A 20,602-nucleotide genomic window follows, 5' to 3' on the forward strand; every position below is an offset into this window, starting at 1 on the left:
CGGTCAAAGACGACCTGCGCGAAACACTGCCGATCTCAGGGTAATCAAAATTGCTGCCGTGCCCAAGATAGAAACAGCTCAATCAAACGGATGGATCGATCCGTCGTGCCAACGACTATTGTGTGCACGCGATTTTCCAGCCCTGAATCCAGCAGGGCGGGACGTTAAAGCCGCGCCGATCCGATCTACTAACTGCGAGCGAAAGTGTCCAACCCAGCCATCCAATCCACGGGCCTGGCCGCTGCCCCGCGCGCAGGGGCCAGGGGCGCCGCCACTCGCCACCGCTCCTCTTCAAGGCGTCCCAAGACGCGGCCACGAGTCCCTCCCACTCCCGGCTCCCATTCGCCTCGCCCCTATAACTCCGGACGTCTCAAGCCCACCACACAGACCACAAAGACGAGGGCGAATTCGCCTCACCAGTCACCACGCGCGCGAGGCGTGCATGGCCGCGACGGCGTGCGCCTACAGCTACCAGGCGGGCGGGCCGGCGCAGGTTCGGCTGCCGGACACGTTCATCGACGACGTCGATGGCGCCGTCCAGAAGGCAGAACAGACGCCGGCGCCGGCGCCTCCGCCGCCCCCACTGCCACGACCGTCCAAGGTGCCCCCGTCGTCCTTCCTGTCGCACCACCTCGACATCTGCACCGAGGGCCTCGGCTCCGAGAGCTCCGGCGACATCGATCTCAGCGATCTCACCGACGACGTCAACGGCAACGACCACGACCACGACCACGACGCCGCCTGCGTCAACGTCGATGTCGGGCAGGCACTGCCGTGCAAGTGGCAGCATCGTGACGGAGGAGGTGATGCGGAGCCGGGGAGGGCGAGGAGCGCCAGGCCAGGGTTCCCGCCGCCGATCTCGCTGATCGGGGCCGGCGGGAAGCCGTGGCTCTACCTCCGGCCACAGCGGGAAGACGGCCGTCTCGTGCTGCGGGAGGTGAGGATACCGTCACGGGAGCTCCTCCAGGCGCGCCGGGAGGACGGCCGGTTCAAGCTCCAGTTCGCCCAGCCCCAACCGGACGACGAAAAGGACGAATGTCAGTTGGCCCAGGGCCAAGATCCAGCAGAGGCAATGGCGCCAGAGAAAACGCAACAGGGGAACGAGAAGGACTAGTTCAGTCAGGGTTTTAGATTTTGGCTCCGAGATAGTAGGTTTAATCATCGCTCGTCAACAAATTCCACACGAAGAGTTGTTTTTCCCCCTTGCAGAGAGAGATGTAAATATAGCGGAATTTATGTTCACTGCTTCCTCAATGTCTAATCATCCAGTCTATTGCTAGGGTTTTGCAATAAGCTAGTGAGGCAGTTCAGTGGCAGGAATCAACAAAGGGAAGGAAAAAAACACACTTGTCCAGAAACCTTAACCAAGTACAGAAACCAATACTAAGCTAGTATTTGCGTGGCACTTGTTTGTACCCTACCAGAAACCAGGCATTACATTTTCTGCTCCAGAGCACTTAAGGGTCTCACAGACGATGAGACGACAGAGTTCACAAGAATCCTGAGATTTGTTGATGGAAAAGGTACATGTCACATGACAAAGTTAATTGATGGTTGACAGTTAAAGTCATCACGAATGGCATTTGGAATCAATTTGGAATCAAATATGCTGATTCTGCACCTTCTACCAAGCATGACCCTTCTACTTTGATAGACTAACTAATGATACCATAAATCAAATTATAACAAGGAATCATTCATGCAATTATGAATTGGAGCTCTGAATTTTCTCTGCCATAGAATCACATTCACATGCATGAAAAAATGTATTCTGCTGAATATGACATGGTGAAATATCACAAAGCACCCAGATGGCTTGTACAAATGCAGGCAAAGCATCGTTGGACAGGGAAAGGAAGGAGAAAATCTACCATTGATGTGGTGGCAGCACTCGGAGCTTGCCGGTGCCTTCCCATTATTGTGGAGCCCCGAGCCCCTATCCTTTTCAAGGATAGATAACCACACATACGAGATTGGAGCTTATGATGATTATTTCTCGCCATCCAACGTCAATAGCACTTTGTATAATTCAGGGCGCCGGTCCCTGAATATCCCCCAACCATGCCTAGTCAACTTGATCTCATCCAAGTCAAACTCTGCCACCAGCACTTCCTCATCTTTGTCGTTAGCAAGCTTCACTATTTCTCCAGTTGGTCCTGCAGAGACACATATTTTCAATGGAAGTCATGTTTTTGACTTTTAACCCTTCTATCTACACAGCATAAAGATATGCACAAGCTAGATTACCTGCAATGAAGGAATTCCCGTAGAAGGTTATCGTGCTCTTGCCATGCTCAGTCTCAACAGTTTCTCTGCCAATCCGGTTGGAAGCAACAAGAGGGACCTGGATAATTCAAGCTGTAATCATAACGTGACCAGAGATGTGGCTGTTTCACCAGTATCCCTTAGAGGAACAACAAAGGAACAAACATCTTTGTGGTTCCTCAATGAAAGTCATAGTGCATCATGTACTTATACAAAACAACAAACAGTACCAAGTTGGCACCAGCATGGCCTTGCATAACTCGCTTCCAATGTTCACGGGAATCCAGGTTACCATCCTGGGGTTCAGATCCAATTGCAGTGGGATAAAACAGTATTTCAGCCCCCTGAAGAGCCATTGCTCTTGCACACTCTGGAAACCACTGATCCCAGCAGATTCCTACAAGGTCAAGAATGATGGCATTAGTTATAATTGATATTATGTCGCATTAATTAATAGTACTACTGTACTTATAAAGTAAATAAGAGCCTGTATCACTGCAGAACATAAATAACTTACCAACACCAATCGTGGCATACTTGGTTTTGAAAGCCTGCATCAATAGCAGTAAATGCATTTAAGTGAACTTTGGCTGATATCAAGGACAGTAAAAGTCACATTATAATCATATGTTGGTCCCTCGGCTGCACTACACTTACTCACTATGACTAGAGGTAGAAGAAGATATTAAGAACAGCTCACACACACAGCACAAGCCCAGCGCTGGCCGAAAACTCTGCTTCTGGATGTGGCAAATTGAACTGCTCTTTTGCATTGCCTTAGGTGTGATATATATACAAGTGCTAGTACCTCTACCAGGTACATAGTTATTGGTGAGTACACCAACTACCTACTCCTAAGGTACACCAACTACTCTAGTACTAACTGTACAAAGCTTAGATCAGCCCACTACCAAGACATGGCTGATGTAATAGTTACCAACTAATGTACTAGAGGTGGTCTATTGCCATACTGCTACAGCAGTAGAGACTTGACAGCCGAGCTGACCAAATGCCAACTCTGTTGCAGCGAAAGAGAGAGATCAGCAGCAGATTATGTCTTACAATTCTTCCCCTAATCCTGCTGCTAACCCGATGCCTTGACCTCATCCATGCCAATCATCTTCCTCAACTCCATGAACCGCAGGCGCCCGAGTGACTTGGTGAGGATGTCAGCGAGCTGTCTGCCGGTCTCGACGAACTCGATGACGATCTGCCCTCCATCGATGCAGTCCCGGAGGAAGTGGAACTTGATGTCAATGTGCTTGCTCCGGTCGTGGAGGACAGGGTTCTTGGCGAGGGCGAGGGCGGGCCGGTTGTCCACCATCAGAGCTGGCGGGTGAGCTTCCTCGCCGATCAACTCGCTCAGCCGCCGGCACAGCCAAACAGCCTGGCACGCCGCCTTGGCTGCTGCGACGTACTCCGCCTCGCATGTCGACAGCGCCACGATCTTTTGCTTTAGCGACTGCCAAGCAATGGGGGGCGCTCCAAGGAAGACGAGCACGCCGAAGGTGCTCCGTCGCCCGTCGATGTCGCCCACCATGTCTGCGTCGCTAAAAACAGTGAGCTCCGGCTCACCTTCCTTTGCCTTGGGGGGTGCCTCACTGAAGACCGTGAGCCGCAGCCCACCCTTGCCGCCACTCTTGGGGAAGATGATCACTTGATCGAGCGTCCCCTTGACGTAGCGCAGCAACCTCTTCACTACCGTCCAGTGATCCTCGTGCGGGTCATCCATGAAGCGACTGACATACCCGACTGCGAACGTGATGTTCGGCCGAGTATGCGTGAGGTAACGCAGCCCGCCGACGATGCTCCGGTAGCGCGTCGCGTCCACCTTCGCCGCCATGCTGTGCTTGGACAGCTTCAGCCGCTCTTCCACTGGAGTTGCGCACGGCTTGTACTCCGCCATGCCGCTGTGCTCCAGCAGCTTCTCCGCATAAGTGCGCTAGCCCAGGGAGATGTGCTCCTTCCCCTGCCTCACCTCAATGCCGAGGTAGTAGCAGAACGCGCCGAGATCGCTCATTTTAAAACGAGCAGCCATCTCGCGCTTGAAGCCGTCGATGTCCTCCTCCCGCGCTCCAGTGACGATCAAATCGTCCACATACACGCCGACGACGAGCTCCTTCTTCCCCCGTCGCCGCGTGTACAGCGCGTGCTCTGTGGCGCAGCGAGTGAACCCAAGCCCAAGGTGGCGTCGAGCTTAGCGTTCCACGCCCGAGGGGCCTGCCGCAGCCCATAGAGTGCCTTGCGCTGCTTGAGCACCTTGTGCTCAGCGCCCTTGACGGCGAAGCCCGGAGCATGCTTGACGAAGACCGTCTCCGCGAGCTTGCCGTTGAGGAACGCAGACTTGACGTCGAGGTGGTGGACGCGCCAATCCTTCGCTGCTGCCATGGCCAACAGCAAGCGAACGGACTCCATTCGCGCCACCGGAGCAAAGACTTCCTCGAAGTCGATGCCCTCACGCTGCACGAAGCCGCGAGCGACGAGCCGAGCCTTGTACTTGACAATGGTGCCGCGCTCGTCCCGCTTCACCTTGTAGACCCACTTCAACCCGATGGGCCTGCAGCCCATCGGTGGATCCACCAGCTCCCATGTCCCGTTGTCCTCGATAGCCTTCATCTCTTCCAACATCGTCCGGCGCCAATTGTCGTCGCGCTCAGCCACTGCAAACGTCGGTGGCTCCTCTGCGCTAACAAGGAGCAGCTCTGGGTCGTCGAGAAAACGACTAGCCAACCCAGTTGCTCCCCCTTCGCCGACGATGTTGTCCACCCCCGCCTGAACCGGACCTCCTCACATTCGTGGAAAGCGTCCACGTACTCGTCGATGTCGGTGGGTTGAGAGGTGAACTCGATCGGTGGTCCATGGCCTCCCTGTTCTACCGGAGTGGTCGGCATCGCTGCTAGACCGCTCGGCACCACTGCCGGAGTGGTCGGCATCGCTGCTGGACCGCTCGGCACCACTGCCGAAGTGGTCGGATCCACTGCTGGAGCGGTTGGCATCACTCCTGGAGTGGTCGGCTCCACTACTGGAGCGCTCGGCACTGCTACTGAAGTGCTTGGCACCCCCTCTGGAGTGGTCGGCATTGCTGCTGGACCGCTCGGCACCACTCTTGGGGTGGTCGGCACCTCTTCTCCAGCGTCTCCACCACCGTGGATGACTAAGTGTTCGACGATGAAGGTGTTGCTCAAGCTGCCAGCTTCCCCGGTGCCCGGACCCTCCCAGTCCCAAGCCGCCATCTCATCGAACACCACATCCCTAGAGATCACCACATTGCCTCTCTTGGGATCATAGAGCCGATACGCCTTGGTGCCCTCCTCGTAGCCTTGGAGCACCATCGACGTGCTTCTGTCTTCCAGCTTGCCGAGGTGAGGCTTGGTGTTCTTCACATGGCCGATGTAGCCAAATGTCCTGAGGAAGGACAAATTCGGCTTGCGTCCATGCCAAGCCTCGAACGGCGTCTTGCCCTTCAGGGCCTTGGTGGGCGCGCGGTTGAGGATGAACACCGCCTCTCCCCAGAACTTTGTTGGCATGCTTTTGGCCTTCATCATAGGTCGAGCCATGCTGACCACCGTCTGGTTCCGCCACTCCACGCCATTCTGCTGTGGCGAGTACGGCGCGGTGTGGTATCGCATCACACCCTGATCCGCGCAATACGTAGCGAACTCCACCAAAGTAAATTCGTCGCCGTGATCAGTCCGTAGCACGCACAGCTTCTTGCTGCTCTTCGCCTCCGCGCACGCCTTGAACTTCTTCACCGCTTCCGCTACCTCGGTCTTGCTGGTCAGAAGCTGCAGCCACATGAACCGGCTGCAGTCATCCACCAGCAAGATGAAGTACTTGCGCCCGCCGTGCGTCGCCGACGTAATCAGCCCGCAGAGGTCACCATGGACCAGCTCGAGGGCCTCTGTCGCGCGGTACTTCGCCGTATTCGGGAACGGCAGCCTTCTTTGCTTCCCGACCAGGCAGCTGTCACACAGCTCGCCTACGTGCTCGATATAAGGCAGCCCAGTCACCATCTTCTCCAGCCGACCAAAAGCGTCGAAGCTGAGATGGCCATACCGGGCATGCCACAGCCACGGCTCCTCCATGTGCCGTGCAGCCAAGCAGATGGGCTGCTCCACCTTCAAGTCGAGCAGTTACAGCTGGTTTCGGGACCTCTTCACCCTGGCAAGAAGTCGCTGCTCCCGGTTCCTGATCCTAAGGACGTCGTCCTTGATCAGTACCTCGCTGCCGCGCTCATCCAGCTGGCCAATGCTAATGATGCTTGAACGCAGCTATGGGATATAATATACATCCATCAGCGCGCGGTGCTCGCCGTTCTGGCACCTGAAGATGATGGTGTCGCGCCCTCGGATCGCCACCCTTGAGCCGTCACTGAACTTCATCGTGCCAGTCATGTTGCCGTCGAGCTCAGAGAAGGCTTCATTGGAGCCCGTCATGTGGTTGCTGACGCCGGAGTCCAGGTACCACCGCTGCTCCTGCTCGCCGCCCACACGTCCGAGATGGACTTAGGCGCGCGGTTCGTTGAGGTTGACAGCCTTCAGAGCCTTGTCGTGCCCTTCCACCACCATCGCCTCTCTCTTCTCCTTGGCCTCAACGTCGTGCAGTACACAGAACGTCGCCATTAGGAGAGTAGCATCATCATCCTCATCATCCTGCGATAAATGAGCCTCAACCTTCTTCTCCTGCTTGCGATTTGGGCACTCATTTGCCCAATGGCCCGTCTTCCCGCAGCGCCAACAGGAGTTGGGGTCGACCTTCTTCTTCTTCTCCGAAGAAGCCTTGCCGCGGCGCTTGCCATCACCACCGCGGCTGGAGGCTTCCCCGGACTTCTCCTTCATCCGGACAGCCCACTCCTCCTCTGTCAGTAGTAGCTTGCCGCTGTCCGTCGTTGCTGTGGCCTGCTCCATGCGCTCGTCCACCGCCCGCAGACGGCCTGTCACATCCTCAATGGTGAGGGTGGACAAGTCCAGCATCGTCTCTATGGTGAGAGCGATCTGGATGTACTTCACCGGCACGGAGTGGAGGTGCTTGGAGACCGCCTCTTCTTCGTCGATGGTGACGCCGTGGCTCCTCAGCTTGTTGATGAGCGACTACAGGCGGAGAGAGAAGTCCACCGACTCACCATCCTTAACTTGAGGTTGGCGTACTCCTGCTTCAGCAGCTGGGTTGTCGCCTTCTTTGCGCGGTCGAAGTCGACGCGCATCGCTGCAATGGCCTCCCACGCCTCCTTAGCAGAGTTCTTCGCCCCTAACGGCTCCCTATACTCCACTGACACAGCAGCAAGGATAGCCTCCAACGCTGACACGTCGTCTTCTTCGTTGTCGGTGCCCTTGTCAATGGCATTCTAGAGCCGTCGGGATCTGAGCTTGACCTTCATGGTCACCGCCCACCATCCATAGTTGGTGCGAGTCAGCGTCGGTCAACTGGTGCCGCTGACCTCCCGCACCGTGCGCACGATGACCTCCTGTCGTGGCTGGGCAGCCACAGCAGCACCGCTGCTGGCCCATCTCCGAACCGTCCGTCATCGCCAGCAGTTAGTTCGGCGACGGCACTTGTACGGCTCCGATACCACTTGTTGGTCCCTCGGCTGCCCTGCACAGGTAAGCAGTAAGCTTACCAGCACACTCACTCACTATGGCTAGAGGTAGAAGAAGATATTGAGAACAGCTCACACACACACAGCAAGCCCAGCGCTGGCCGAAAGCTCTGCTTCTGGATGTGGCAAACTGAACTGCTCTTTTGCATTGCCTTAGGTGTGATATATATACAAGTGCTAGTACCTCTACCAGGTACATAGTTGTTGGTGAGTACACCAACTACCTACTTCTAAGGTATACCAACTACTCCTAGTACTAGCAGTACAAAGCTTAGATCAGCCCACTACTAAGACATGGCTGATGTAATAGCTACCAATTAATGTACTAGAGATGGCCTATTGCCATACTGCTATAGCAGTAGAGACTGGATAGCCGAGCTGACCAAATGCCAACTCTGCTGCAGCAAGAGAGAGAGATCAACAGCAGATTATGTCTTACATCATATACATCTATATTTTTTGTTAGGAATATATATAAAGTTAGAGAACAGGAATCACCTTAAAGCCAGTGTCACCTGGGTTGAAATAAAACTTCTCTTGATAACCTGACAAACAGAAGCAGCTTTCTAGATGAGATAACCGAATCTATAGCAGAACATCAAAAGACTATTGACCTTACCTGGTCCATCTGGAATGTGTGATTTGCGATAGAGTCCAAGATCAATGCCATCAGCATCGATAATGGCCACCGAATTATAATGTGCATTGTTTGCTTCTTCGAAAAAACTGACAGGTATCACAACTTCCAACTCCTTTGCAAGCTGTTGCATCCTATGGACCATGAGGGGCAAAGCTGCACATGTAAATGCCAAAGAAATAGAATACATGCATTTATTGACTGCTGACAAGAACAAGCATGTCTACCTTATAATAGTTGGATTGCCTTTGTAAGGCTTAGCACGCCGAAAGAAATCCAGCCTTTGAGCTTGACAGAAATAGTGCCCCTCAAACAATTCCTAGCACATTTAAGAAAAAACAGAGAGAGAGAGAGAGAATGAAAAACTTAAGGAATACGGAAATGAGAATATCTGTCCAAACTCCTACACCCTTTCTGCTTTCAGTTTTAAAAAGAAGCATTGCAGTTAAAATCTTGATGATCCATAGCTATCATATAAATTTACCTGAATGAGTACAATCTTTGCACCTTTCTTGTGTGCTTCCCTAATCAACCTGTAAAACAAGTGATCAGTCCCTAAGCTTTCATGGTTTTTCAGCGATGTAAGTTAAATATGGGTGCATGTGGATGTGTGTTGGGTGTTGTACATCATACTTTCTTCTTTAATGCAATGACATGTAGCTCTCCAGTGCGTTTGAGTAAAAAAAAGAAAAGAAAAAACAGAGCAATAGCTAAAAATGAAAAGCATGTATTCCATGTCATTTTAAGTAACATAAGTCCAACCATGGATGTCTAAATTTCCTAGCGTAGTCAGAATATATTTCTAATTCTAAATCTTGTAAAAATAATTTCTAAAACTGGTGAATTTTGAACACACACTGACAAAAAAAAAGTTCTAAAACTTGTTTTGACTGATGGACTGTCAAGCTGAGAATGGCAGTGAAAGTAAATGAAAGCCACATCGACACTAATGGTGAGTACTAGATCAAAAGAAATAATAAAAATTTAGAACATCTACCAACCTCATAACTATAGAATAGCTTTGCGACACAACAATGCACTCAAGTAAAGCTATGACTTCAAACATGCTACATGTATGGAAATGAAGTAGCAAATAAGAGTAACAGAAAGTGAAACAGAGTAAGTTCAAGAAATTCCATTCAGCAAGACAAACCATACTGTTGCTATGATGTACCAACATGAGGTGCAAGAGAATTGCAAATCAAGTGAAGACGAGACAAATTTTGGAATTCTGAGTTTTCTTTTTTCACTATAATATATAATCAAAACAAAGTATAACACAATGTAATAGTAGCATCCAACCAGGTTTTGTTTTTTTGGAACAGCACTGTAACTATTGGAAAATAGAATCCTGGCAACGTAGCGTCATAGAAAAGTGGCAGAAGAGTTAACACTGCAAAGGGTGGAAAACTGACTTGTTAAGCATATCGTTGCTAATTTACCAAGATGTGCTTCGGTTTTAACGCAGCAGCTAGAAATTAGAACAGCACCAGCGGCTTGAAACAACTTGGCCAAAATGTAGACAGAGGAACCAAGTCTGCAGTATTTTGCGTGTTTTTGCGGTGGCCACCATACAAATACAGAAATAAACTTGGAAACGAACTTTCACTTTATTGTACTAGAATATAGCAGGTCTTGTAGCATAAGTAACCAAATCCCAACAACTGAACAAACAGAAACATATCATTTAACTTGTTATTGGGATTCCCCAAGAAGCCATCAGAAATGCATAATGAGGATAAAGTAGCTGATACAAATGGTTATGTAAGATTGTACTGAACGATCAATCAGGCATTCACCAAAGGCGCAACATCTCATGGTACATAACCGAATCCAAACACCAAAGCAGATGCCTCAATAATTCACTGAAAGAATAAAGTAGCTGGCAGGAAAAAAAAAAGAATGGAGTTGAGAATAAAGTAGCTGACAGGATTGTCCAATCCAAGGAAGAATGCACAGAAATCCAATGTGCAGATACATAGCAGTTAAGATATAAGATTGTTATAGTTTTCTTTGGGGTGATTTTGTACTCAAAATTCTATAGCGACTCCAAATTACATTTAGAAGATACTACTACTACTAGGGACCGTACTAGGCTACTACGGAATTGGTTATCAGGTTACATACTTGATGGTAAAATAAAGATTACTAAGTCAATGAGAGGAACTACTTGTGGCACCGTTCCTGAAAGCAAACTCCTGCGTGAAAATCAAGTACTAGGGGTGCGCAGCGAATGCAGATTTCAGTATAAATCATCATGAATCAAACCCTTGTTAGCAGCAACCGCCAACACCAGGACCACGTGCTACTGAACAGGATAAGAGGTAGACATCACAAGTTCACAACTCCAGCAAACTTCAACGTCTGCGAGACCGCGACTAGACTAAACGGCTAGGATTTTGGCTCCTTGGGGGAGGGCATCAGGGGCGGGGGTTAACTAGGGATGTAGGCGGGCCGCCGCGGGCGGGCGGGCAATAGCATACCTCTCGGCGGTGGCGACGTTCTCCGCCTCGACGTCGGTGCAGGCGAACTGCACGGCGGCGACCGCCACCTTCCTCCCCGCGGCCGCAGCCATCCTCCGCGCGCCTTCCCACTTCTTCACCTACCCCACACCTCCCTTCCTTGGGACTTTGGCGGCCACCCGCCGCCGCTGCTGCTGCTGTGGTTTCAAGCAGAGAAATAATCTACAGCTATAAAGAGAAAAGGGAGCGCCGCCTTGGGGAATGGGGCCTACCGTCGTTGACTTGTCTTGGTTCTTCTTTCATGTGGGCCGCGAGCAAGGCGAGGCGACCCATGCCACCGCCCCTCCCATCTGCTCATGGGCATGGGGAAGGAAGTTGGTCCAACTTTGATGGGCTTGATTGGGCCAATGGAGCATTGATGAGCCCAAGGCCCACCGTAGGAAGGAATCAGAAACTGGATTACTGTTACTGGAGAGAGGATTGTAGCGCTGTGCTCCAGTCGCGGTTTCACAAAACCGTGTTCGCTCTCCGGCTCATCCTTATCCTGACTCACGTGAGAATCTGGCAGGTTCGGAGCATCGGCCTGACACTGACAGACCCCTCCGACTCCTAGAAAGAGATAAGGAGGCGGCGTGTACTAGAAATAGTCTACGCGAACCGATCCGATTAGAGATCCGCTACTAGTGTCACCGGCAACGTGGTCGTGTGTGTTCCTGGGGAGGAAGCGAACTCTGCTTGCGGAGCAAGAAGATACCGTGGGTGAGAAACCGGGGATGGCTACAAGAAGGGCCGTGGTGAGGGTTACTGCTCAGCCTGCGTGGGCAGCCGTGGCGAGGAGGATGGAGGGCGTGGGCGGCGGCGGCGGCGCCCGCGTGTCGCGCTACTTCAGCGACAAGGCCTCCGGCAGGGTGCTCAGCGAGGAGGAGCGCGCCGCCGAGAGCGTCTACATACAGGTACGGTGGTGATCGGTTGCCTACTGCTGACTGACTCACTGACTGATCAATTAAGCAGCGGTGTGATCGAGTGCGATGGTTTCGAATTTAATGCTGCTAACCGACTTGAGTTGGGGATTGATCTGACTACGCAGAAGATGGAGCGGGAGAAGCTGGAAAAGCTGAGGAGGAAGGAGGACAAGGCCAAGGCCGAGGCGGCCAAGAGGGCCGCCGCCGCCGCCAAAGGCGACAAGAAGGTAAATGACAGTATCCTCCATTCTCGTCTCTCCGTCTCGGATGAGAGAGAGAGAAAAAAACCTACAGTTTGGGTGGATTTTTTTTCACCGCCCCGCCCGCCGGAGCAGTAGGCCTTAAAGTTTCCATAGAATCTTTTGAGACTCCTCCAATGATTTTATTTGGAAGAGAGTTTTCTCATTTCACTGGAGATGCTCTAAACGTCGGATATATCTTACTGCCAACTTGATTATGGTTTCTGTCTAGAATGTTCGCTGGATTCTGATATTCGTGTTGATCATTCATGTACGTGTCCTTGACTCCTTTGTTGGGTTGTTTGCAGAAGGGTGAGGAGGCTCATCCGAGCTGATCGCCAAATCAGATCGATGCTCCCGTGAGTTGTGATGGTGTGGATACTGCTGATGACAAGTACATGCAAATAGACTCCTCTCCTTGCACTGTTGTACTCTGCATTGAGAGGAACGTTTCACGTTTGCTCTCTTTACAACTCTGCTCGTCGTGTGTGATCCCTGTCACTGTTCTGAACTAGGTTTGTAGCGACGGTTTTGTCTTGTCGGTGCAAATGGAGGCGCCCTTGAGCCTCTTCTATGTACATAGTTTGTCAATAACAATGAATAAATGTACATAGTTTGTTGCACCTGCACCTGCACGAGGAGTCTACAAGCCGCGAGTCAATGCAGGTTGGTACTTTGTCTATGCATGGAACGGGCTTGCGGAAGGAGGGACTGCTTGGTGCTTGGCGCCAGCGGGCAGAGTAAGAAGCTTCTATGCGCCGTTTCGATTCGAGTGATTTCAATCGGTCTGGTGCTTCGTGCTCGAGGAGAAGTAGTAGGAGTACGTCCTCCTCTTGCACAAATGGTGATCTCCACTCATCAGAGGAGAGGAAATCCAATTGTACTGTCTGGATCCCTTGATGTTTTATTCCAAATAAAATATATAGTTCAAAACGAACAAAATGGGGTCCATAGCTCAGTGGTAGAGCAATCGACTGCAGATCGATAGGTCTCCGGTTCGAACCCGGATGGGCCCTTTGTTGTTTCTGTTTTCATCATTTTTCAATTACCTTTGTGTTTTTCGAGCGTCTCACTTTTTGCCGTTTAATTACTTTTTGCTTTTCCAAAGTTTCCGAGATGCTGGAATGGGAAATAGTTTTGTTGTTCTCAACCGATGGCTATCCATTTGGCAATAATGAATCAAATGGGCTCGTTGTTTTTCCTTCTATTTTTAATTACTTTTTTGTTGTCCTCGACCATAGTCTTGGACTGTTAGTTACAGAAAAATGAATCCTGAAATGAGAATCCAAGGTATTACATTGAAATTTTTGTGAGCAAAAGGCGTCCTCTTTATTGACGTGGAGCTCTATTTATGCCGCTTCTTCTTACAATTGGCGGACCAAAGTGCTCTCTCAGCAGCCCTAGATTCTGAGAATATTCCTATCCTAACAAGGGCAAGTCAGTCCTTTTTTGTTACACTTAGTCAAAGTCTGATATGCTGCTTAGAAATCGCTCGGTCGGAAAGAAGATCACGAGAAGTCCTTCGCCTCTAAGGCCCTTGCAGTGTATCGCTTGAGTGGTGCTTCAAATGGAGAGAGAAATTTGGAGCACCGCTCCTGCCATTGCAGCAAGCGATGCCAATGCCAATAGAAATGGGAGCGACGCAAGTATAAGCAGTGGTGCTAACTAAATAGAATAAGAAGAGGGAGGAGAGAGATTGACACACATGCTGAACCAGCACATGCACGGAACCGGTTCTAGCTTTTGCTTTTTCATTTTTTTCTATTTTCTCTGTGGGCCCCACGACTGGTGTCAAAACAGTGATCGATGCCAACTTCTCTCACGTGGACCTTCAATAGTTTTGGGCATCACTCTCCATTGTGGAGGGCCTAATGCTGCCCCCGAAGCTCGTGAAGTTCTGCGAAGCCGAAGAAATATATTTTTTATTTTTTTGTCACGCGCCGTTTGCAAGTCTCGCATTTACCGTTGATTATTTTCCATATATTGCGCCCGGATCGACGCGTGTTGTTTTCCTCGAGATGCATGCGTTTGGTCTCAGGCCATCTTTCCTCGAGATGCGTGCATTTGGTCTTTGAGGCCGGCCTCAACAGGAGTTTCGTGAACATTAAATAAGTTGACATGGCATAGTTTATATGAAGAGAGAGAAAGAGATCATAAAAGTTTTATAGGATGAAATAAGTTTTACAGAGATGAAACTTGTTTATACTGTTTCCAACATAGTCCTATAAACAGGGACATAAAACTCTCACTAAGACTTGCATGATAGAGTATCTTGTTTTCTCCTAACCCAGTCTCTCATTTAAGGACTAATTACCACTATGTCTCGAAGTCACTTCTGACAAGGTGTCCGATATATTTCTTTTGTATTTTATCCGGTGAATATTGTAATGTATATTGGGAACCCTAACCGAATTCAAATGTAAAAAGTTTGAACTGGAAAATTTTAGATCTCTTCATATTACTACAACTTTGGTTCAAATCATTTCTACATATGAGGTTAATTTCAAAATGGTGATTTTCTTGGCAGATTACAATAGCACTTAAGGAAATGGCCGTCTTTGCATATTTCCTTGAAGGCCGAATGGAACCCCAAAGGATACAAATTATCTTGGCAATTTACTACAACCACGGAGGAAATGATTATTCCTTGGCGGCAAGAGATTTCGGCACTTAAGGAAATTCTAGGCCGCTAAAAAATTTCTGTTTTCTATAGTGAATATATGTAAAATGGCCAAGGTGATTAAAGTAACAGATTAAGAGATTGGTAGCCATAAAAGCTAATTTGCCCTATTAGCTGACATGAACCCTGCTGAAAACTTATAGTTTTTAGCCTACTTAGAGCCCGAAATTGGTGACCCAGTCACGCTTAAAGGTGAAGTGTTTACACTATTGTCCTTCTCTATGGTATATGCTAAGTAGTTCTTGTTAGCACTGAAGTGAGTTGTTAAGAAAAATTGGGAGAACGCGATTCACCAAAAGGTTAATGTCAGCCAATCTTTTAGAGTTAGGCTTAGAGTCAAAAGGGTTGATTTTCCTTAATCCATTCAAACTTTATGGTTCTATTTGGAATGCTTTTCAACATAATTTTGTACTATATAACTTTTTCTACTGTAAAATACATTCCTTGTAGATGTTTTCTCATGTTGGCATATTTTTTAGTGTTTTAATAATATTATTTTATAAACATCCATAAACATGCATCAATCAATTAATCGACACTTAGGTTTTCTTTGACCCTTTTAAGCATTTTCTTGTGATTTTTCATGTGCAAAACCTTACTGCCTTTGATCATGAGTTGATTTAGAGTTGTTTGAGCACTATTGAAAAGTTTGTTGGCATCACAAGTATTTACGTTATTATTAATAAAAGTTATTTAACTTACGTAAGCTTCATCATTTAATAATGTGATACTCCCTCCGTTTCAATCTATAGCTTATTTTTGGTTTTTCTAGGTATTTTTTACTATGTATCTAGATGTATTATATATCTAGGTGCATAGCAAAAGCTATGTACCTAGAAAATACAAAACGATATAATTTGGGACAGATGGTGGTAACAAGCTTTTCAACATATCCTTTAGTTTTAATTTCTCTTTCAGTCATGAATGATGTTTAACTTATTCTTTTACGCAATTAAAAATTTTATCACATTTGTGACACAAATTATTATTTAATAATTTTAAGTCTTTTTTTGGCAAAAAAATAGTTTGATCTTATTTAAAAGATTTTAAAATCTACATGTTCATCAATAAATGTATTAATTTAGATTAGAGCATATGAAGAACTATTTGATATGTTTTTTAAGTCTTAACCCACTACTTATCATGTGCCTGCTAACACCATGGGTGTTAAAGGTCAAAGGATTGTTGTGCCCTTTTATCATAAATAGAGGAGATCTGGATATTTGATATGTGGTACCCGACGCACATCACCTGACTGGGTCCATTCCGAATGAGTATTTTGGTGGCCTTTGCTAATTTACCTAGAAATTAGTCGCTTGCAAAGGCTTGGAACCTAGATTCTGTTTGGCAAGGCTTACAGGGGCTCCGGCTCCTCTAAATCAGGTGTTGTAGAAGAAAGCTTTTTTTCTCTCTCCTCACAAAATAAACTAGAAACTCGAAGAAGCCACGTTTTCGGGCTCCTTCGGCTCTGGCTCCTTGGGCACTGTAGCATAGAGCAGAGCCGGAGCCGAAGAGAGCCCTGTCGGCCCTAGTCGTCCATCCTACAAAAGCACGGTGAATATCCCCCTACTGCCAGTTGCCTCGTGTGCAAACGAGGTGCTCTCCAGTACTGGGGCTCCCTGTATGCTTTGGCATCTATGTTTTTGCGTCAACAAGATCCTATTGCAAGAGATTGAATACACGGAGATTGATGGGATCACATATTAAAATTATATATTTGCTCACAAGAAAAAAATAGAGCAGAGTTTTATTTTTCGCGATCGTGCCTTGACACCTTTTTTCACTAAAGCCCCGTTTCAATCCTTAGAATTAAATTTATTTTAATAATCATAATTTAGACATATATTAATTAAGCTAATATGATTGTATATAGATTATATTCGTATATTATTACATTTCTACCGTGGGGCAGCGAATTGAAGAACGTGTTATAAGTTGTAAAATAGAAACATAGCATGGTTATCTATAGAATCAATTATTATCTCTCACACTATGAATTTGAGATAGGCTTATATGTGAACTTTGAAAAGTGGTAAAATGTCAAATTCCAAACAAAATAGCCTAATTTATTAAATAAATTTCAATTTCTCAAAATTAAAGGATCCAAACAGCTCCTAAGAAGAAATAGAGTGAATACAAGCACATCTTAGGGTGGTAATCGCAGGATTACCGAACTAAGAACACCTCGTCAGATTTGATCCTAATTACACAGAACTAAGCTGTGACTCAAGCTCATAGCAGACACCGACCCTGTTCGGCTTGTATAGTCTCGGCTTGTTTCAGTTTGTTTTAGCTTATTCTCTCTCACAGAATACTATTGAATCAGTCAAAACCAGCTCAAATTCTTACCAGCCGAACACCCCTACAGCACTACAAACTCTCTTATAGCACTTCGACACGCGCGGCCATTGAGACCACGCACATTCTAGACAAACATGTTTTCTGAAGACATTAAACAACCAACTAGTGAACTGATCATAGATCAGCTAGTTAGGTTTCATGTGGTCGAACCTGCTTATCCGGGTTTAAGTCCTCAACTTACATGGGTGTTCATATTTTTCTAAATTTATTTTAGGATTTAACGGCACTATGCTTTTAGTGATATGCGATCATTGACGCTAAGCGTATGGATATGGCGTCGTTGCAAAGTGGTCGATCCAAAGTTGTGGTGCCACTATGCCTTTCCGGACGATACACGGGAAGCGGCCGCGATGCTCTCTTGCATCACCTTGAACTTTTCAGCGGGCGCAGCTGCAAGGATCGCATCGGCACACTTGTTGTAGGTAGCTAGAACCGCCGCGATCTCCTTCTCATCTCCATCCACGTACGCCTTGTTGATAGCCCTGATAGTGGGGGCGAATTCTTGATTGATGAGGAACACATCGTCGATAGTTTCCTCCTTCTTGCCTTGCGGGACGGCAGCGTGGACCTCCTTGAAGGCCTTCTGCAGCTTGGAGACGGTCTCGCAGAAGGGCTTGTCGTCGACGTTGGTGGCGCAATCTTTGTGGTTTGGTGCAGCCATGGCGTTGAACAATTCCTCCATCCTCGCTAGCTTCATAGCCGGCAGTGCCTCCATTACGATCTTGGCGCTTAACTCGTATTTCAAGGCAAGTGTTGCTACCTTCTCCTCGCCTCCTGCCTTGGCCTTCGCGAGGGCGCGCTCGGCGATGCGAAGCTGCGTCTATGGCTTCCTTCTTCTTGGCCGGTGGGGCGGAGGCGATGACGTCGTCGAAAACCTTCTTCAGTGTCAGATTCACCTCGTTGATCTTCTTGTCAACTTCGGCGGACGATTGCTCCGGCACTGGCGGAGTGGCTTCCACGGCTGTGATGGTAGCAACAAGGACGATCATGATCAGTAGGAGGATCTTGGCCATGGTAAAAATTTAGGATAAATGTATGCTAACAACTGTTGGTAGTTCAGCTGGTTCACAATGCAAGCTAGACGGTGGCTCTCGGCTTTTTATTAAACGGTGAACACCTTTTACTATAAATAGTGCATGCATGGGTGGATGGAAGGTGATAATGTAATCAAGGTGAGCCCAAGAGAGACTTGCGGGTGAGTTTAGCTCCAGAATTGGGTACCTTCCATGCAAGCCTGGTGCTTCTTCGTGGCCCCTCCGTCCTCTTCCGTCTTGACCAAGGACCGACGGAGGGACGCTTCCTCCGACCGTGGACCACACAAAATATATTAGCCCGCCCACGAAACAACACGGTCGGCTGGTGGGCCTTTCCCTCCGCTCGAGAACACTCCAGATGCAATTTAGGCCCCGTTGCCCCCGTGCTCTCCCTTCCTCTCTGCCTTCCCACACGCGCTTCGCAAGTCTTCTTTTGTCTTCTGCTCCTTTCTCCCCATCTCTGTCCACCGTTGTTGGCTCCTGTGCCACCATCCCGCGCTACGCCGTGCCACCGTCCCGCGCCGCGCCGTCATCCATCTCGCTCGTCGCGAAAGGGAATGCAGGGGAGGCCTAAGTATGTGCCTAGGAGGTCTGCGCCTGCGCCCCATCCACCTCGCTCGTCGACAGGAAGGAGAGGGTTGCGCCTAGGTGTACGCTAGATCGTTGCTCTCGACGTCCCCTAACCCGAGCTTGCTGGTTACCAAAGTTCCCCACTAGGTAGGCCGTGATCGCCGGAGATGCCGTGTTTCAAGTGTTTCGGGCGTTTTAGACTTATGTTTCATGTGTTTCATCTAGATATTGCAAAAGTAGATCTAGGATGTTGCATATGTTGCAATAACAATATACGCATGTTGCAATCATATATTTCCGGTGTTTCAGTTGTTTTATATGTATGTTTCAAGTGTTTCATCTGGATATTGCAGAAATATATTTGGATGTCGCATAACATGCATGTTTCAAGCGCATGTTTCATATGTATGTTGCAAGTTTCATCTAGATGTTGCAAAAGTAAATCTCGATGTTGCATATGTAGTTAGTTATGGCTATAAACGCATGTTTCAAGCGTATGTTTCGAGTGTTTCATCTGTTTTCAATCGTATGTTGCAAGTGTTTCAAAAGTAGATCTAGGAGAGCACATGTTGCAATGGCCCCGGTAATGGGGCACCGTTGTGGGTCACCGTGTAGGTGCCTAAGGCCGGCATACGCCTCCACGGTGTGCATCCGCAGATGGGATGAGGCAAGCACAGCGGGCGCGCTTCTGTTACACAAGGACGGGATGGGGCGCGGTAGATGCGTTTGAATGGGAGCGGCGTCTGGACACCTCATGTGGCCAGACGTCCGGACGCTAGAATAAATACACAGTGCATATTCTGAAGATAAACGAGATTTCGATCTCTTACATCTACTAATAGTAAAACTTATTTTTCTACTGCATGGATGTCGTTGACTAGTTTCGGTCTAAATTAATTTTATGATTCAGAGTTCAGAATTATATTAATTCAACACTAATTTTTTATGTCCTAAGTCAAACTATACAATGTTTGATTAAATTTATAGAAAATAATATTAATATCTATTACATCAAAGATGTAAATTATGAAAATATATTTCATAACATATCCGATTATGCTAATTTGAAATCGTAACTATTCTTGTTTTCTATAATTTTGGTCCAGGTTAACATAATTTGACTTATGACAAACTTAGATCTCTTGTATTTTAGGACGGAGGAAGAAAAAGGTAGGTAGTATTACATACCTACTCAGGGCTCGTTCGGTTTCCAGGGAGCCATTACATTGAACAATTCCTACTAGAAATGCTTGGCTAATTTATATAAGCTTTTATCAACCTGGAACGATCGCTGGTGGATTTCGGGTTAACCGAATATCCCTCGCTGGATCCAAACCAGGTGTTTTTATCTCTTTATTACATATATACCCACTCACCTGCATGTCCAGACCATGCATTCCTCCACCTCAGAATGCACTGCTCGGTTGGAGTGATTTGTTTTGCTTTCAATCGGCCCGGTGTCTCGTGCATGTACGTGTTCCTTCAGTCCTTTTTGGACAAATGGTGTTCTCCACCCAGTAAACGGAACCGATGAACTGTCACAGGAGAAATCCAATCTATCTGGATCACTGGATGTAAAGTGTAGTAAAGAAACTAAATAGTAATAACAAAATTAAATAAGTTCACAAGACCGGTTAAACAAAATGGGGTCCATAGCTCAGTGGTAGAGCAATCGACTGCAGATCGATAGGTCTCCGGTTCGAACCCGGATGGGCCCTTTGCTCTTCCTACTTTTTTTTTTGCGTTTTTAACTTTTACCGGATGCTCGAGTTTTGAACGTTTACCGGATGGTCGAA

The 20,602-nt window shown here is 48.0% G+C and overlaps 3 protein-coding genes, 2 non-coding genes and 1 pseudogene across 5 annotated transcripts; 4 read left to right on the forward strand and 2 right to left on the reverse strand.

Annotated features, from left to right (window-relative positions):
- Window positions 1-219: 219 nt before the first annotated feature.
- Window positions 220-1,451, forward strand: LOC136467087 (protein FAF-like, chloroplastic). The gene has a single exon (XM_066465634.1). The coding sequence runs from the start codon at window positions 443-445 to the stop codon at window positions 1,112-1,114; it is 672 nt and encodes a 223-aa protein (XP_066321731.1). The 5' UTR covers window positions 220-442; the 3' UTR covers window positions 1,115-1,451.
- A 254-nt stretch (window positions 1,452-1,705) lies between these two features.
- LOC136467086 (N-carbamoylputrescine amidase-like) lies at window positions 1,706-11,188 on the reverse strand. Its single transcript, XM_066465633.1, has 9 exons — window positions 10,982-11,188; window positions 8,983-9,031; window positions 8,726-8,817; window positions 8,481-8,632; window positions 8,360-8,406; window positions 2,783-2,816; window positions 2,496-2,662; window positions 2,248-2,344; window positions 1,706-2,156 (listed from the first exon to the last, which is right to left on the reverse strand). Exons 1-9 carry the CDS (start codon window positions 11,071-11,073, stop codon window positions 1,990-1,992), a joined length of 897 nt encoding a protein of 298 aa, XP_066321730.1. The 5' UTR covers window positions 11,074-11,188; the 3' UTR covers window positions 1,706-1,989.
- Window positions 11,189-11,576: 388 nt separating this feature from the next.
- On the forward strand, window positions 11,577-13,103 carry LOC136463427 (uncharacterized protein At2g27730, mitochondrial-like). The gene is made up of 3 exons (XM_066462431.1): window positions 11,577-11,913; window positions 12,048-12,149; window positions 12,470-13,103. Exons 1-3 carry the CDS (start codon window positions 11,734-11,736, stop codon window positions 12,494-12,496), a joined length of 309 nt encoding a protein of 102 aa, XP_066318528.1. The 5' UTR covers window positions 11,577-11,733; the 3' UTR covers window positions 12,497-13,103.
- A 2-nt stretch (window positions 13,104-13,105) lies between these two features.
- Window positions 13,106-13,177, forward strand: TRNAC-GCA (transfer RNA cysteine (anticodon GCA)). Its single transcript has one exon. It is a non-coding gene; the product is annotated as a tRNA-Cys (tRNA).
- Window positions 13,178-16,921: 3,744 nt separating this feature from the next.
- LOC136463428 (uncharacterized protein OsI_031781-like) lies at window positions 16,922-18,256 on the reverse strand (annotated as a pseudogene).
- Window positions 18,257-20,452: 2,196 nt separating this feature from the next.
- Window positions 20,453-20,524, forward strand: TRNAC-GCA (transfer RNA cysteine (anticodon GCA)). The gene has a single exon. It is a non-coding gene; the product is annotated as a tRNA-Cys (tRNA).
- Window positions 20,525-20,602: the final 78 nt, after the last annotated feature.

Source organism: Miscanthus floridulus, chromosome 7, assembly GCF_019320115.1.
Source record: "Miscanthus floridulus cultivar M001 chromosome 7, ASM1932011v1, whole genome shotgun sequence".
NCBI classification, from domain to species: Eukaryota; Viridiplantae; Streptophyta; class Magnoliopsida; order Poales; family Poaceae; genus Miscanthus; species Miscanthus floridulus.

Bases quoted from the DNA above. Each gene is read 5' to 3' on its own strand.
- LOC136467087 (XM_066465634.1), top strand. From the start codon at position 443: ATGGCCGCGACGGCGTGCGCCTACAGCTACCAGGCGGGCGGGCCGGCG.
- LOC136467086 (XM_066465633.1), bottom strand. From the start codon at position 11,073: ATGGCTGCGGCCGCGGGGAGGAAGGTGGCGGTCGCCGCCGTGCAGTTC. The intron at 9,032-10,981 runs GTATGCTATTGC...CTTGTTTTACAG, and splicing joins AACGTCGCCACCGCCGAGAG to GTTGATTAGGGAAGCACACA. The intron at 8,633-8,725 runs GTAGACATGCTT...CATGGTCCATAG, and splicing joins GGCAATCCAACTATTATAAG to GATGCAACAGCTTGCAAAGG.
- LOC136463427 (XM_066462431.1), top strand. From the start codon at position 11,734: ATGGCTACAAGAAGGGCCGTGGTGAGGGTTACTGCTCAGCCTGCGTGG. The intron at 11,914-12,047 runs GTACGGTGGTGA...CTGACTACGCAG, and splicing joins CCGAGAGCGTCTACATACAG to AAGATGGAGCGGGAGAAGCT. The intron at 12,150-12,469 runs GTAAATGACAGT...GGTTGTTTGCAG, and splicing joins CCGCCAAAGGCGACAAGAAG to AAGGGTGAGGAGGCTCATCC.